The sequence below is a fragment of the Sparus aurata genome, chromosome 11 (genome assembly GCF_900880675.1).
Source record: "Sparus aurata chromosome 11, fSpaAur1.1, whole genome shotgun sequence".
Taxonomy (NCBI): domain Eukaryota; kingdom Metazoa; phylum Chordata; class Actinopteri; order Spariformes; family Sparidae; genus Sparus; species Sparus aurata.
Window position 1 is genome coordinate 16,248,627 of NC_044197.1, and position 14,288 is coordinate 16,262,914.

The window sequence follows — 14,288 nt, forward strand, 5'->3', positions numbered from 1 at the left end:
TTGGCTCCCACTGCAGCCTGGCATCAGTCCACTCAAGGGCGGTATCTGATCAGACCCTAGGCTGGCTGGCTGGCTGGCTGGCTGGCTGGTCTGCTTTACTTGATTGGTGATGGAACGTCTGGTTGGTAGAATGAAAGAAAAGTGTGAGACGAATGTCTTGCTTTTGATTTCACTCACTGAAAGATTTGATATTTATAGTTTAATAGGATCTTTTGTATGTTAGAGTTGAAGAATTCTGCCAAGCTCATTGTTTTTTTTAGCAGCCACCCACCTTATTAACTTACTCCAGCTTGGCCCCAGCGTTACCCAGCTCTGCTGAGGATAGGGACGCCTTGGACGCTGGCTAACTTGGCAGACAGTCAGCCCGTCAGCCTCTTAGGTCCATCCCAGGATAATGTCAGTACCACCCTGATGGTCTGGATGGGGTTCTGTATTCTCTGTCTGCTTTGGCATATGCCTAAATTGAAAGCGAATAAGAGAATTAAAGAGTTGGATGTCACAAGGCAACCTCAGCCTACAGCATCTGAGTGTTTGGACGACTGAGTAAAGAACAAAGCGAGAGAAGAATTTATATTCAGGATGAGTGAACAATTGCCAGTTTCCCTTTCTGTTTTATGTGCATTAGGTTCCATTTTAGGTTTTTATGGGTCTACATTTTTATACTGACTGTACGTGCAGGCTAAGACTGAGCTGTAAAGACAGGATTATCCGCGACAGCTGATTGGCATGTGGTCAATAATGAAATGGCTTCTACTAAACGTCAGACTGTATATAAAGAATCAGCCATCAGTTTACTTCCCAAAACTGACATATGCGCAGAAAAGAAAAATGCGCTCATTTCGTATTCACATAAAGTCATGAATGTACTCATGTGCAGAGCTCCATTTGATTTACAGTTACTTCTGCAAGACGCCACGACATAACAGCTGATCCGAAAACAATATTAGCTTAGCCACAAATCATGTCAGATCGGGGGTAGGAACAACAGAACAATAAACAAATATCCCCTCTGGGGTTTGTGTGGTAGACCACAGTTTAGTGTTATTGTGCTACACAACTTTATCTCCTCGTCACAACCCACACTGCCACAGTATCCAGTGATTTACAGTAGGTTTTTGCTCGTCTCTGTTAATCTAACAGCAACACTTCAATTCATTTCCATTCTTTGATGGCGTGTCTTTAGCAAGAAAATGCTGCCAAGATGATCCCTGTGTCTCTCGTCTCTGCCCCGACTGAAACCTTTACCTTTTTTTCCCTCCTTCATTCTGGCGTTCCTTTCTTCTTTCCCAATTTGTTCTATGATTTCTTCCTACCTTTCAGGGCTGCAAATGATTACTTCCATAACAATTATTCTGTTGATATTTTTTTATGATTCATCAATTTATTGTTTAGTCTGTAAAATGTCAAAAAATTGGGAAAGGTGATGTCTTCAAACTGCTTCTTTTGTCCCTCCACCAGTTATATATCATTGACTGTGAAAAATAAGAACGATAAGCTGCAGATCCTCACATTTACGAAGATGGAACCAACAGATGTTTGACATTTGTGGTTGAAAAATCAAGTCCAGTCAAGTCAATTTTATTTATACAGCCCAAAATCACAATCACATTATCTCAGTCTGTACAGTGAAAGACATCCTCTGTCCTTACACTCCTCAGACAAAGCCTCCTGTAGCAGGGAAAACAAAATGGAAGAAACCTCAGGAAGAACCACAAATAACTGAGACAATGAATCAATTATCAAAATAGTTGGCATTTTAATTTCTCTTGATCAACTAATCAACTAATCGCTGTAGCTCTACTCCCAGTGTTGTCTGTTTCTGAAGTTTGGTCATTCTTCATAAATTCCTTTATCATCCCCCTTCGATCCGATGGAAGAGCAACAGGCCCAGGTGTTGCTCGAGGCAGCAATACGTAAGAGTTCTGCTGAGGGGGGTCAGATGCCAGGCAGATGAACTTTGACCTATGACCAGTACAGCGACACACACATACACGGACACAGACACCTGACCTTATGGGGCCCTAGCAACTGTGAACTTCTGGTGTGTGTCTTTATGGAAACAGACCGTCTGTAGCCATTCTCCATGCCTGTCCACTGCTGCCCTTCCTTGTAGGTCAGTAGAAGCCGGCTGTTCTCAACTGCTTTAACCTTTGACCCTGTGGATTCCTGCATGGGAAGAGGAGCCTCAGGCTGCAGCTGTATAACCTGTTGATTTCGCAGTTTCTAATTTTATAACACCTTTTGCTAAAACCCTAAAGAAACAGCTAAAAATCTTGTTCTTCTCAAAAAGCAGAACAAAGTCTATCAGAGCTCCGGCTATCGGTTGCTGTCATGATCGATTGTCACGTCATAATCTGACGTTTATTTTCACGATTAGTCGATTAAATGACACATAAAAGTGAAAAATGCCTATCAGAATAAAGTTGAGAAAATATTCATGTTGCATGTTTTTTCACACCAATAGTCCAAAACCCAAAGATATTCCGTTTACTATCATACAAGGCTGCATCTGTTTTAGTAATGATACGTTAGTTATTCTTTTTTGGAATTTTGAAAAATTCTCATCACAGTTCCCCGAAGCCCAAAGTGACTTCTTCAAATTACCTCTTTTATCCAACAAACAGTCCAAAACCCCCCAAACTCTTCATTTACCATCATGAATGACAAAGAAAAGCAGCAAGTAAGAAGCTGGAAACAGCTACATATGTAATTTTTTGCTCAGAAAAAATCTAAAATGATTAATTGATAATCGAAATTGTTGAAAATTATGCTTTTCAATCAATAAATCAATCTTTTAATTGACCCATCGTTGCAGCTCTAATATATTATATGACAAAGCAAATGAGCAAATTCTCACATTTTAAAAGGTGAAATTTGAAAATATTTGGCTTATACTAAAGAGAATTAATTATCAAGCTGGAGTCTTAGACAAGATTAATTTTTATTCAGTGGATTAATCGTTTAACTCTAAAACTAGTTGAGTTCCTTGAAAGACAAGCTGATTGTTAAATTGTGCGTAAAATGTAGTTCTACATGTTTATGTTTATCATAGTAATTATACTACATGTCCGAAAACCTCCTTTAAACTGCCTCCTCCATTGACTTTGAACTCTGACTCCAGTATCCGTCTCTCCCCCATTCTTCATATTTCCCCTTGGACGAGGTGGCAGCCATTTTCCTTTTGTTACTATTAATGGCAGTTAACGAGCGATCCACGGCCCGGGAGGTAACTTCAAAGAGTTAATCTCCTTTAGATTGAGCCCTGAGAACAGTAGGACGTTTCAATATTGAGGAAAACCCCTGGGGCGTAAACGTCTTCTTCTTTTTTTTTTTTTTTTTACGGCTGTCTTTCATTCTGTTTTACTTCAGTTCATCCTCCTCTTTGTGATAGAAGACTGACCATTGGCCAGGAGGAGAGAGAGGCAGACAGAGAGAGACAGAGAGAGAGAGACAGAGAGAGAAAGAGAGAGAGAGAGAGAGAGACAGACAGACAGAGAGAGAGAGAGAACGAGAGAGAGACAGAGAGAGAGAGAGAGACAGACAGAGAGAGACAGAGAGAGAGAGACAGAGAGAGAGAGAGAACGAGAGAGAGACAGAGAGAGAGAGAGAGAGACAGACAGAGAGAGAGACAGAGAGAGAGACAGAGAGAGAGAGAGGGGGAGAAAGAAAGAGAGAGAATAACAAACCTCAGGGTCAGACCTCTATAATCCTTCATATATTGACATCCCAGAGGTCTGTAACGGTGGAAAATCTTCAACGCTTTGCAGAGAAACAGATCAGAAGTTGTGTTCTCTGCTCATTAAGTGTTGGAATGCCGATGTCTGAATGCTCCACGCATTTCTGACATTTTTTTTTTCGAGGCTCTCTTCGGTTTGTGTGTTTGCCCCAGAAAATTCAACCCCCACCAAGCACTTGGCCTCTTCTTGCTTATGCTGCTTTCTCCTTTGTTTCCATATCTCTTTTTTCCGCTCCCACTCCTCCTCCTTCTGCTTCCTCCTCTTCTCAACATAAACTTGTTTTGCTTTCCCTCCCACTGATCCCCCATTCCTTTTCCCACCATCCTGTCTTCTCCCCTCATAACCGCCGTTCCTCTTGCTCTTCACACTTTCTCTCCAAAAATGACGTTCGGTGAATCTCTCAAAAGAATCCACTGCTGTCGTCTTTTTTTCCACTTCCTGTTTTATTTCTATCATCCGTGTTTGTCTGACCTCTACCTACGTAAATATCTCTTGTCTGCCTGCCCACCTGTTTGTCTGTCTCTCTGTGTCGCTGTGCCATCTGGTAATGTGTTTGGAGGTGTGCTGTGCTCTCCATCCACCAGAGATCTCTTCCATGTAGGAGGAACTCAAGAAGTCCATCAGCGCTAACACTTCATTTTAACTTAATTGATTAACTTTGGCTGTTGGACTGTTGGTTTGACAAAAAAGTAATGTACAAAGTACTTTGAACACTTTCACATTAATGCAAAATTGTAACTAGTTATGTGGCAGAATCAAAATGACAAGCAGTTTTAGAGCAACTGCGTAAAAGTTGTCCAATATTTTCTCGCCACAGCATCATGTCGTGAGAAAAATAACCACGTTTAAAATCTTAAGAAGCACTTTACATGTCAGGCACCTCTGTCAAGTTTGACTGATGATGTCACAATGATATCATCAGACTTTTAATGTTGAGAAAAAAAAACTTGCGTTGAGTTTGAAAGATACAGGCTTTTCAAATGAGTGGAAAGTCTAATGAAACAGGCTATTGTTTTGCATCATGGGATATGTCACAGACTAAGTCAGAATATCTCAGCCTCTGCTTTATCAATTCTGACCAAATCTACTTCTCTCCCCCTTAACTTTATAGAAGTGAGAATATACTTAATCCCTGGTGTGTCCTTGGCTTGATCAGTTGTTGTCTAAATTTACTCGTTCGTGGTCACCATAGAAAAACATTGGGCAATCTAGCGATATTTTAAACAGTTGTAAATTACGTCTTGGGGGCCGAAATGGTCTAGACTAAAGAGATGTGATCCCTGTGGCAAATGACTTTACCATGTGCATCTGGATCAAGCTTTATCCCAATTTACCAAGCTGTGGTCCCTTACGTCTTAGTCATGCCATCAGCAAACGCTAGCAACTAACCACCAATACATATGACTACAGATATACCCGTCATTATACGCTTTGAAAGGTCACTAAGGATATCATTAGTGCCACCACATTGTTGGAACCCTTACAGCTTGTTAAACGGCCTCATGCAGTGTCTCAGCGAATTTGGCTTGAGCGCACACACTGACTCACACGCACTTCCTTGTTGTGAACGGATTTGGGTTTTGTGATTGATGCATGTTGGGACTTTTACTCAGTTTCTAAATAAACAGAGTTATAACTAGGTGTGTAATTACTCACGGAAGATAAAAACTGAAGTGTTCTTTGCTTTAGCTCGCAGGGCAGCCTCAGACCTCAGCCCCGCTGCATATTCACATGTGCGTGTGTTTGTTCGTGTGTGAGCAGAGGCCTGCCATCTCTAGATGTGGTTAAGCCATCTCCTCAGAGGAAAACTTTGTGGCTAACCTGTCAGGCCAATCAAGTGCAGCGTAAGCTGTGATGACTCTTACATCTGTCAGACAGGGTCAAAGGTCACCACTCTTTCTCCACTAGTAAGAATCAGAGCTGAGTGAGCGAGAGGAGGGGGGCACTGCTGGATATTTGCCAGAGAACAGGACAGCCAGGCATGGAATTTGGGAGAAAGGAGGACTTTTATACATCCTGCCCTTCCAAGTTTAAATTCAGCCTTGAATGAAAACGAAATGCTACTCCTCATGTCGTGGGCCCCCTCGCATTTCCTTCCCCTCCTCCCCTCTCTAGAAATACCTCCATCCATCACGCGAGGAGGCTTTGTATCAAAGTTTGTTTTGTTTATTCTGAAGGCAGAGGCCATGCACGACTCGGGCCAGCTCAGAAAATAATGTGTAACTTTGTGTATTTGTTGAGGGGTTATACTAAAATATGTTTTTGGAGGTCTGGGTGAGTAGTGAGTTTGTTTGTTCTTTTCTTTCTTGTCTCTGTCAGGCCCAATGTGTGTGGCTCGCGCTTCCATTCATACTGCTGTCCCGGCTGGAAGACTCTGCCAGGAGGGAACCAGTGTATTGTTCGTAAGTTCCTCCATCCTTAAATCCTCTTTAATACCAAACCCCAGTGGAGAAGATAACAAATAGGCATGGGATATTTCTGTTTCTGTTTGTTTTATCATGAATCATTGAGAGCCATTGAACCAGTTTAATAAACTGTCCTCTTCCTCTTCCTCTCTCCAGCAATTTGCAGGAATTCATGTGGCGATGGCTTTTGTTCCAGACCCAACATGTGTACCTGTTCAAGTGGCCAGCTCTCTCCCAGCTGTGGAGCAGGAGCAGGAGGTCAGTAACACACAAACAATCAGTAAATAAAGCTCCCTCAAATGGAATGAAAGCAGGCCAACAGCTTTTTGATCTGTTATGTGACAATCATATGGCCCTTTTTTGCAAGAACGCTTTGATTTTTAGAGGATCAAACCACCTACCACAGCTGAAACAATTAGTCAGTTATTCAATTAGTTGACTGACAGAAACTAATAGATAATTAAGTATTTTTTTAAACAAAAATGCTTTACAAACCCAGTCCTAGCTTGAAAGATTGTCTTTTATGGACGTTTTTTGAATCGTAGTCGGACAAAACAAGACATTTGGTGATATGAGGGATGCTTGCTTCACTGTGGAAAGTTAAACTATAAGATCACTCTCGTAACTGCCAGTTAAATATCAGCCTGTTATCTTAGGTCAGCATAAAGCCTGGAAAGTGGGGTGAAACAGCTAATCTGCCTCTGTCCAAAGATAACAAAGGTGCCTACTAGCACCTCTAAATGGCTGGGAGCCGTAATTCTTTGGAGACTTTGTTGCCTGGCTACTGCTTCCAGCCACAAAATAGTCTGAGTCATGACCTTTCGTAAAACACAAAATTGTAGTTTTTACACCTCAATTTTTGTAAAGATTAAGCAAACGGGCTGTAATGTGTTGTAATTCTTAAAAGAGGCCGAGACTAAAAATGTATTGTCTCAGACAGACATAATAAGTCTCCTTTAATTAATTAAAGGAGTTAACGGTTCTTTGAGTAGCTGTTTCTCCCTGCCTGGTCTTTGTGCAAAGCTAAGCTAACTGGCTTCTGGCTGTAGTTTTGTTTACTGGACAGATGTCAGAATGGTATATTTATCCTTTCACCTAACTATCCACCAGACAGTGAATAAGCGTGTTTCCCATAAAATACAATTTATTTAAAAGCAGACCTTCTCTAACAACCTAAGCTGCAGCAGATGTGCACCTTTCTTTTGATTTTCAGACAGATCGTATGAAATTACAAAACAAAAGGCTCCTTTTTTCACCAGTGAAGCCCAATTGTTGAATCCTGTAGACAGCTCAAGCAGCAGGACTTTAGAGTGGTTACTGAGGCTTCCTTTCAACTTCATTCCCAGATTTTTTCATTTCTGCATTTGGCTGATCGGTAACTTTATTGGATTCCTTTCTGTACACCAGGATTGGCAGAATAATCCAGTTGATCACTGTTGTTGACATTAGTCTTCTGAATGCCTTTGAGCCTGACTTTACTTAACTGCATGATAAACTAAGTGGCCCAAACAACTGATGAAATTATATATTTTTTTTACACTGAGCAATCTCAGTTCCGACTAATCCAGTTTCTCTGATATTTTCCAAATGTAATGGTTCCACCCTTCTCTCGTTGGAGCCAGACAAGTACTGTAGCCAGTGTAATAGTGGTGTATGGAGGCCCAGGCCTGCTCTGCAGCCTGTAGGTCACAGGGTTTGTCAGGATTAAAACTGAGAGTCTGGCTGCCCCTGCTCAGTCTGCTGCGCTTAGTTACAGACCACTCAGGATATGTGTGTGTGTGCGCACGCACGTACGCACGCACACACGCACACACGCACGCTTGGAATGGAGTGAGGTGTTTAACTACACACGCAGCGTGTGTGAAATCAGGTTTGTCTTAGTGAGATTAGTGCGGTGTGCAGGGTTTAAATATGTAGTTAATATGTGCCGAACACGCAGAAAACATTGTCGTTAAGCAGCACTCTGGGAGCAAACGGAATATGTGTCGATGTGTGTATTAAGTAGCGTGCAATGTGTTCAGCTTCACTGCTTCGGTCGGCCGAAGTCAGCTCGTCAGTCACGCCTGGCCCCTGCCAGACCCTTTACACATGCTCACATTCCAGTAGGCCTGCTAACACACACGTTTTCACTCATACAGCTGCACATGCTGTTACAGATACAGCCTAAACAGACAATCATAATCTTACACAAAAAAACGCACACTCAAACACACACACACACAGTGCGCATCAGTTGGCTGCGACCCAGAGGTGTAAAACAGGATCCGTTCCAGCCATCAGTAAGGACGACCCTTCAGAGGAAGGGCATGGAGGGTGGGGTGCAGAAAAACAGCCCGTGACCTGTATGGCAGGATACGCACAGATCTCCTGCGGAGTCAGTGCTTTGGCAATAGCTATGAAGTCATGTTCCTCAGGGGCAGGAATGGCGCGAGAAAGCAAAGTGATAAATTAGAGTGAGGGCTTAGCAAGACTGGAATAAACTGATTGTCAGACTCTGCGATTCTCAGCTTTCCTTTTATAGTGGCTTTTGTACAGGTTCACAGGCAGGCGCGGAAGCTACTGAGATACTGCTTTATCTGAATAATCAGAGACAGCTTTATTGTTGTCTGATTAGTAATTGCAAAATATGTTTTAGTGCACTGTTAACTGCGAAAGACCTTCGCCTGGCCTCTGGCAGCTTTCATGAAGGCCAGAGGTCAAATAGCTTTATGACCAGAGATAAACATACACCCATCAGTAAATGCAGAAAGCTGTGGAATGACCCTGAGTAACTGTGGAGGTCATCTTATTTGGCAAAAGTTAAGTTTCAAACATGAGGCTTTAATTTGGCTAAATTGGGAAAAGTAACTTCCCTCACTGACCTGCATGTAACTACTCCTGAAATCTCGACACTACTGTGTCTAACCCTCATATTTTGGTTTGATGTTTGACTGATCCATACTCTGCGTTTAATATTTGTATGTTGAAAACTGTTTTCACAACACTATGTTGCAGAGGCTTTTGGCCACGCCAAGGGGACGCAAATACTCCTCATCGTAGATGTTGTGCTAACTCCCAAATTCAGTCCACCATATAACAGGATAATTCAGTGCAGTTGGAGACAAATTGCAGCTCCATGGAGATCCGTTTGGAAACGTCAATTTCCTCTGCCTTAATTATACAGCCTGATTGTAGCACCCTGGTCCGCTGGGTTATAGATAGCATCTTTATGTCTCACATCTAGTCTGTGGAATGTGGAGGTTTAAATAAATCAGCAACACATTTGTGATTTGCTACATGTAATCCACATGACTCTGATTATTATTGTGTCCACGCAGATGGCTGTCTATGATTTTTTTATGACTTTAACTGGAATCTCTGCTGTTTGCCAATAACCAGATCAAGCATATGTTTCTGGAAAGCCCGTCAAAAGTTTAGAAATGTACACATGTCCAGACTTAGAAAGTAAAAGGCAGCTTTGTAACTGCAAGAGTCGCATATAGTGATAACCCCTGACTTGTGACATGTCAGTTCCCAGACGACAAGGGTTCACACTGTTAGTCACCCTTGTAATAAACCCGCTGACAGTTCAGAGCAGAGCAGCTGTGCTGAGGATCGTATAGGGCCATCTTTATAACCTTGTCTTCCCATAACCATAATTATGAAATCATTACCACAGACGTTCTCGCCCTAATGCCGAGAAACAGCTGTCTTCAGACTGACAGGCTTCCATTGGCTATTGACTTGGAGCACTAGTGAGTCCTGGGAAAGCAGAGAGAGGCCTCTTTAATTAAAGCCGTGCCGCCTCAACGTAGTCCAACAAGACCACAAAGTATTGCTCCATCCTGTTAGGTATGAGTCATGAATACAAATAAATTATTCTAATTTACCCAGAAAATTGATTAAATGTGCTTGTGTTCACTGAAACAAAGGTGGAATGAAAAGAAGTCTTTGTATATGACTCTCAACCTGCTCTGACAGCACCTCATGCAGCTTTCTGTTTCACTATGTCGCCCATCCATACTGAAACTGAGGCAGACTTGTCACTGGTTGCTGGGATGTGTGTAAATCAGGACAAAACACAGCCATAAAGCTCCTCAGTTTTCCATCAGACACACGTACCCGCACACACACCCGCACACTCAACACACAAGCGTGGACTTCCTGTGTTTCGCAGCCTCTCGTAAAAAACACCCAGATGTGAGCAGCTCACCGACGACACTACCAGAATACAGAGGTGCATTGTGGTGCTGCAAAGCTACACCCGACTCCTTTTGCCCAACGTCTGGGAGACACACACACACACACACACACACACACACACACACACACACACACACACACACACACACATATCCCTCCACCCTGTTGCTTTACATGTGCAGCTTTCCAGGCACAGGTCATTGGGGCAAACCATCTCTCTCCACCTGTGGCAGATGAAGTGCCACGAGGGGGGGGGGACGAGAGACGAAGTTTACCAGTGAGATCATCTCCTTCTGTCTCCAAATGTGCTTGTTTGCTTCTTCTTCCTCCCTCTCCCCCTCCTCTCCCATCTAGTTCCTGTTAGAGAAAAAATACAACACCTCCATCGCTCCACCACCTGTCCCATCATCCTGGATTCCTTAGATCAGAGAGTTCAGTGACTATAGAGAGATGTTTCCTAGCCAAAAATCTTTCACCATAAATTCTTGACCTATTTAGAAATGCTTGTTGTAGGTTTGGGTCAAACAATTGGAGGTGTTTGCCCCAAGTTGCCCCCAGTTTTATTTGGAGGAGTCTGCATTGCAGCGCACTGGAACTGTTTTCTCCACGGTTGCGTTCCATGGCAGGGAAAACTGAAATCACTCACTGCAGTCATTCTTCATGTTGCACATCATTGCTCAAATTTTTGGCTTTACGTGGAGAAAAGCATCAGGAGATTGTACAGTGTTCACCTTATGTCTTGAAGTTGAGGTTGAAACCTGAGAGGAAGACCTGACATATCTCCCACGAGAAGAAGAGAGAAAAAGGAGGGGACAGCACACTGACCTATAAACCCAGTCTGCCCCAGAGTCCCAAACTATTTGCTTTAATTTATCACTATATGTTGCCATGAGATGCAATCCAGACAAAAAGTTGTCCCTGCCAAATCTGTACAAGCAGTCTGCCAAGTGTTGCACAGAAGAAAGTTAACTGGAATTCCTTCTGGAATCATGAAATACATGGAGCGAATTAAAGCCGTGGTGACACTTCCAGTGAATCACACCTACAGTATGCCTTGCATTTACTGAAAGTCCACATGCTCCACATCCAAAGATTCAACTATTGTGCTTCGACTCATGTAACTGAAGGCTTTCCTGTGTGAGCTGCCAGTAAGGGAAAGCGTGGGTGATCACGATGAAAAGCTACCTAAGAGTGTTCACTCATCATGACTCACACAAGTCATATTTAGTGTGGTACAGTCAAAGTAAGTGGGGGGGGGGGGGGGGGGGGGGGGGGATTATAGTGGCTGAAATGCCTCCCGTAGGCAAGTGTACAAACTCAGAAAATTCTCATTAGACAAACTCAGCAACGGGGAAGGTCAGTCATTTCCCCTCTGCTCCTCGGCTGTGCATGCCAGAAATCTTAAAGAGAGAAGGAGGCAGATGGAGGGAGAGAGAGGGAGGAAATTAATGTTGAACTTGAGATTAAGATATAGAAGAGCATGAAAGGCACCGAGGGAATAGGCGAAGGTGGAGGAAGGAAGAAAAATGAAGGGAGACCAAAGGACAATGAAATGTCCTCTTGAGCCAGGATGAGAGAAAAAAAAGGGTGCAAGGAAACTTTAAGAGGATGTAGTTGTCTAACGTCCACCGCTGTAGATGTCTCTGCGTTCGCTAAATAGCTGGCTCAGCAGAAGGTTGCCTGTCTGCCGGGAAGAACAATTCATTTACTTTATGAAAGCTGCGGTTACATGTTGGAGACTGTCAGATTGGCCCTCTTAGCGTCTGCCTTCAATATAATACCTGTGCACGTCCACAGCACTTTATGTTTGTTTACCCACCATTCAAAGTTACTCCCTGGTCTTTTTGTTGCCTTCACTCCTCTGTGCATCCTGTTTAGGTTTTGTTTTTACTTCTCTTCCCCCTCACCCGGTTTCCCTCTCATCTCAGCAAATTCCTGCCTGCCTGCCTGACTGACTGACTGACTTTAGCAGACAGCTGGCTCAACTTAATGCCTGCTCACAGTCGGCTTGATTAGCTTTGGTTTTGTGGCCTGGGGGTCTTAGAGCTTGTCTGTTCATCTAAAGCTGCTAAAGAAACACCAGCAGCGTTGTTCAAACCCAAGTGAAGTGGAAAAAGCCTCTAAATGTGTGAAAGTGACCATGGTTAGTTAACTCTCAAGTGTTTGGAAACAGCTCTGTGTTCTTTAATGGGGTAATGATATAATGAATCTGTCGAACCGATAGGTCAGTTATTGCTCATTTCTTAAAAGTCTAGGTTTGGTTGAAGCTGGTTTAATCCACCTGTGTTTCTGTTCACACTTGCCTTTCTATCTTTCATCATGCCCTCCCCATTCATCATCCCACCCTATCTTTCCTCTCTCCCACAGTTCAGACCTGTAATGTCAGGTGTATGAATGGAGGCAGCTGCGCAGAGGACTCGTGCTCCTGCCCGAAGGGCTACACAGGAAGCCACTGTGGACAGCGTGAGTGAAAGCTGCTGCACAATCAGCACATCAATCACATATATGAATGTATATTTAACTTCAATGTAGTACTTCAGTAATCCCTCACTGGGGAAATTCAATTTCTACGTTCAGTAAACATTATTTATTTCATATCTATGCACATGTAGGACCTATAGACATGCCAAAAGTCCTACTTGAGTCAAAATAAAGACATTGTGTTAAAATATTATTTTGGTGACAGTGAAATTCGTCCACACATGTAGTACTTTCATAAAAGTTTCATAAAGTATCACATATTAACTGAACTTAGGTATTGAAAGTACTACTGTCTCTTTTGCTCCTTTGGCTCTGATGTGTCACGTAGTCTGCAAAGTATCTAGTAACTAAAGTTTTCAAATACTCCAGTGAGTAAAAAGTACAGTATTTGCCCCCAAAATGTAGTGGAGTGGAAGTTTACAGTAGCAGAAAATGGGAGTATTTAAGTAGATTACAGGTACCTCCAAATTGTACTTAGTAAGTTCTGTACTTGAGCAAATGTACATACACTCCATCACTGTATACACTGTATTTCTGTTGTCCTTTACAAGTCATTATATTTTATAAGACGGTCTTATGATTAAAAAGAAAGTAGCAGTAACTGTCAAATAGAACAATACTTGTTAAGAGTAAAAGTACACTCTGTTATATTCCATCACTGTAGACATGTGTTAGTTGGAGAGACGTCAGAGTGAAGGGGCTGTCATATAGTAGCTCCAAGCAGTTGGGCTTTAACTGCTTGGAGCAGTTATAAAAAGCTCTGCACATCGTTCACATTTTGATAGATGTACTTTTCAGTCTTTGTATTTGGACCCCATGAGTATTCAGCAGCAGTCCAAAGTTTTAGGGACTTTTAAAGACTTTTAAAGACTATCCCTTTAATCCTTTTTTGTGAGCCTTGGTAATTTGTCACTTCTGGCCTTTACTTGCAGCATGTGAAAGGCCGGCATTAGGGTTAATTTTTTGGTTAGAGCGAAGTTTAAAGTGAGGCATGAAGTGTTGGTGTTGTTGGCTTCAGAGCTGATGTCATCAATGGAAATCCTCACGTGTTTGTAATCCAAATATACAATACAGGATGTGTTTATGTGTTGGTGATGCAAGTGATTTGAAGGTGAAGTCATTCGAAGCTTTATGAAAGATCTGTGTTTGTAAAAGAAAGAGGTGGCTGCGTGCGGAATGTGTAATCCTCTGTGAATCACCGTCTTTCCCTCTTTCTTCTGTAGCTGTGTGTGAGAACGGCTGCCAGAACGGTGGGCGCTGCATCGGACCCAACAGATGTGCCTGCGTCTACGGTTTCACTGGCCCGCAGTGCGAGAGAGGTGAGAGCTCAACCTCATTTCGATGTTGATACAGTATATTAAGATCCTCCGCTGTCTTCCATTCAGCCAGGTTTGTATTGATATGATAGAGGTTTTTTGAATAAAATATTATACTAACCAACGCCATCGCTGAGATGTGAGAATGTAGGTAAGAAACCTGAAGG

The 14,288-nt window shown here is 42.6% G+C and overlaps 1 protein-coding gene across 1 annotated transcript in view; it reads left to right on the forward strand.

The window, feature by feature from the left end:
- The window catches only part of fbn3 (fibrillin 3), a 70,184-nt gene that overhangs the window by 6,896 nt on the left and 49,000 nt on the right, over positions 1 to 14,288 (forward strand). The window contains exons 3-6 of the mRNA XM_030433500.1: positions 6,057 to 6,139; positions 6,299 to 6,400; positions 12,692 to 12,787; positions 14,029 to 14,124. Coding sequence (XP_030289360.1) covers positions 6,057 to 6,139; positions 6,299 to 6,400; positions 12,692 to 12,787; positions 14,029 to 14,124 — 377 coding nt within the window. The remainder of the gene's footprint in view (positions 1 to 6,056; positions 6,140 to 6,298; positions 6,401 to 12,691; positions 12,788 to 14,028; positions 14,125 to 14,288) is intronic.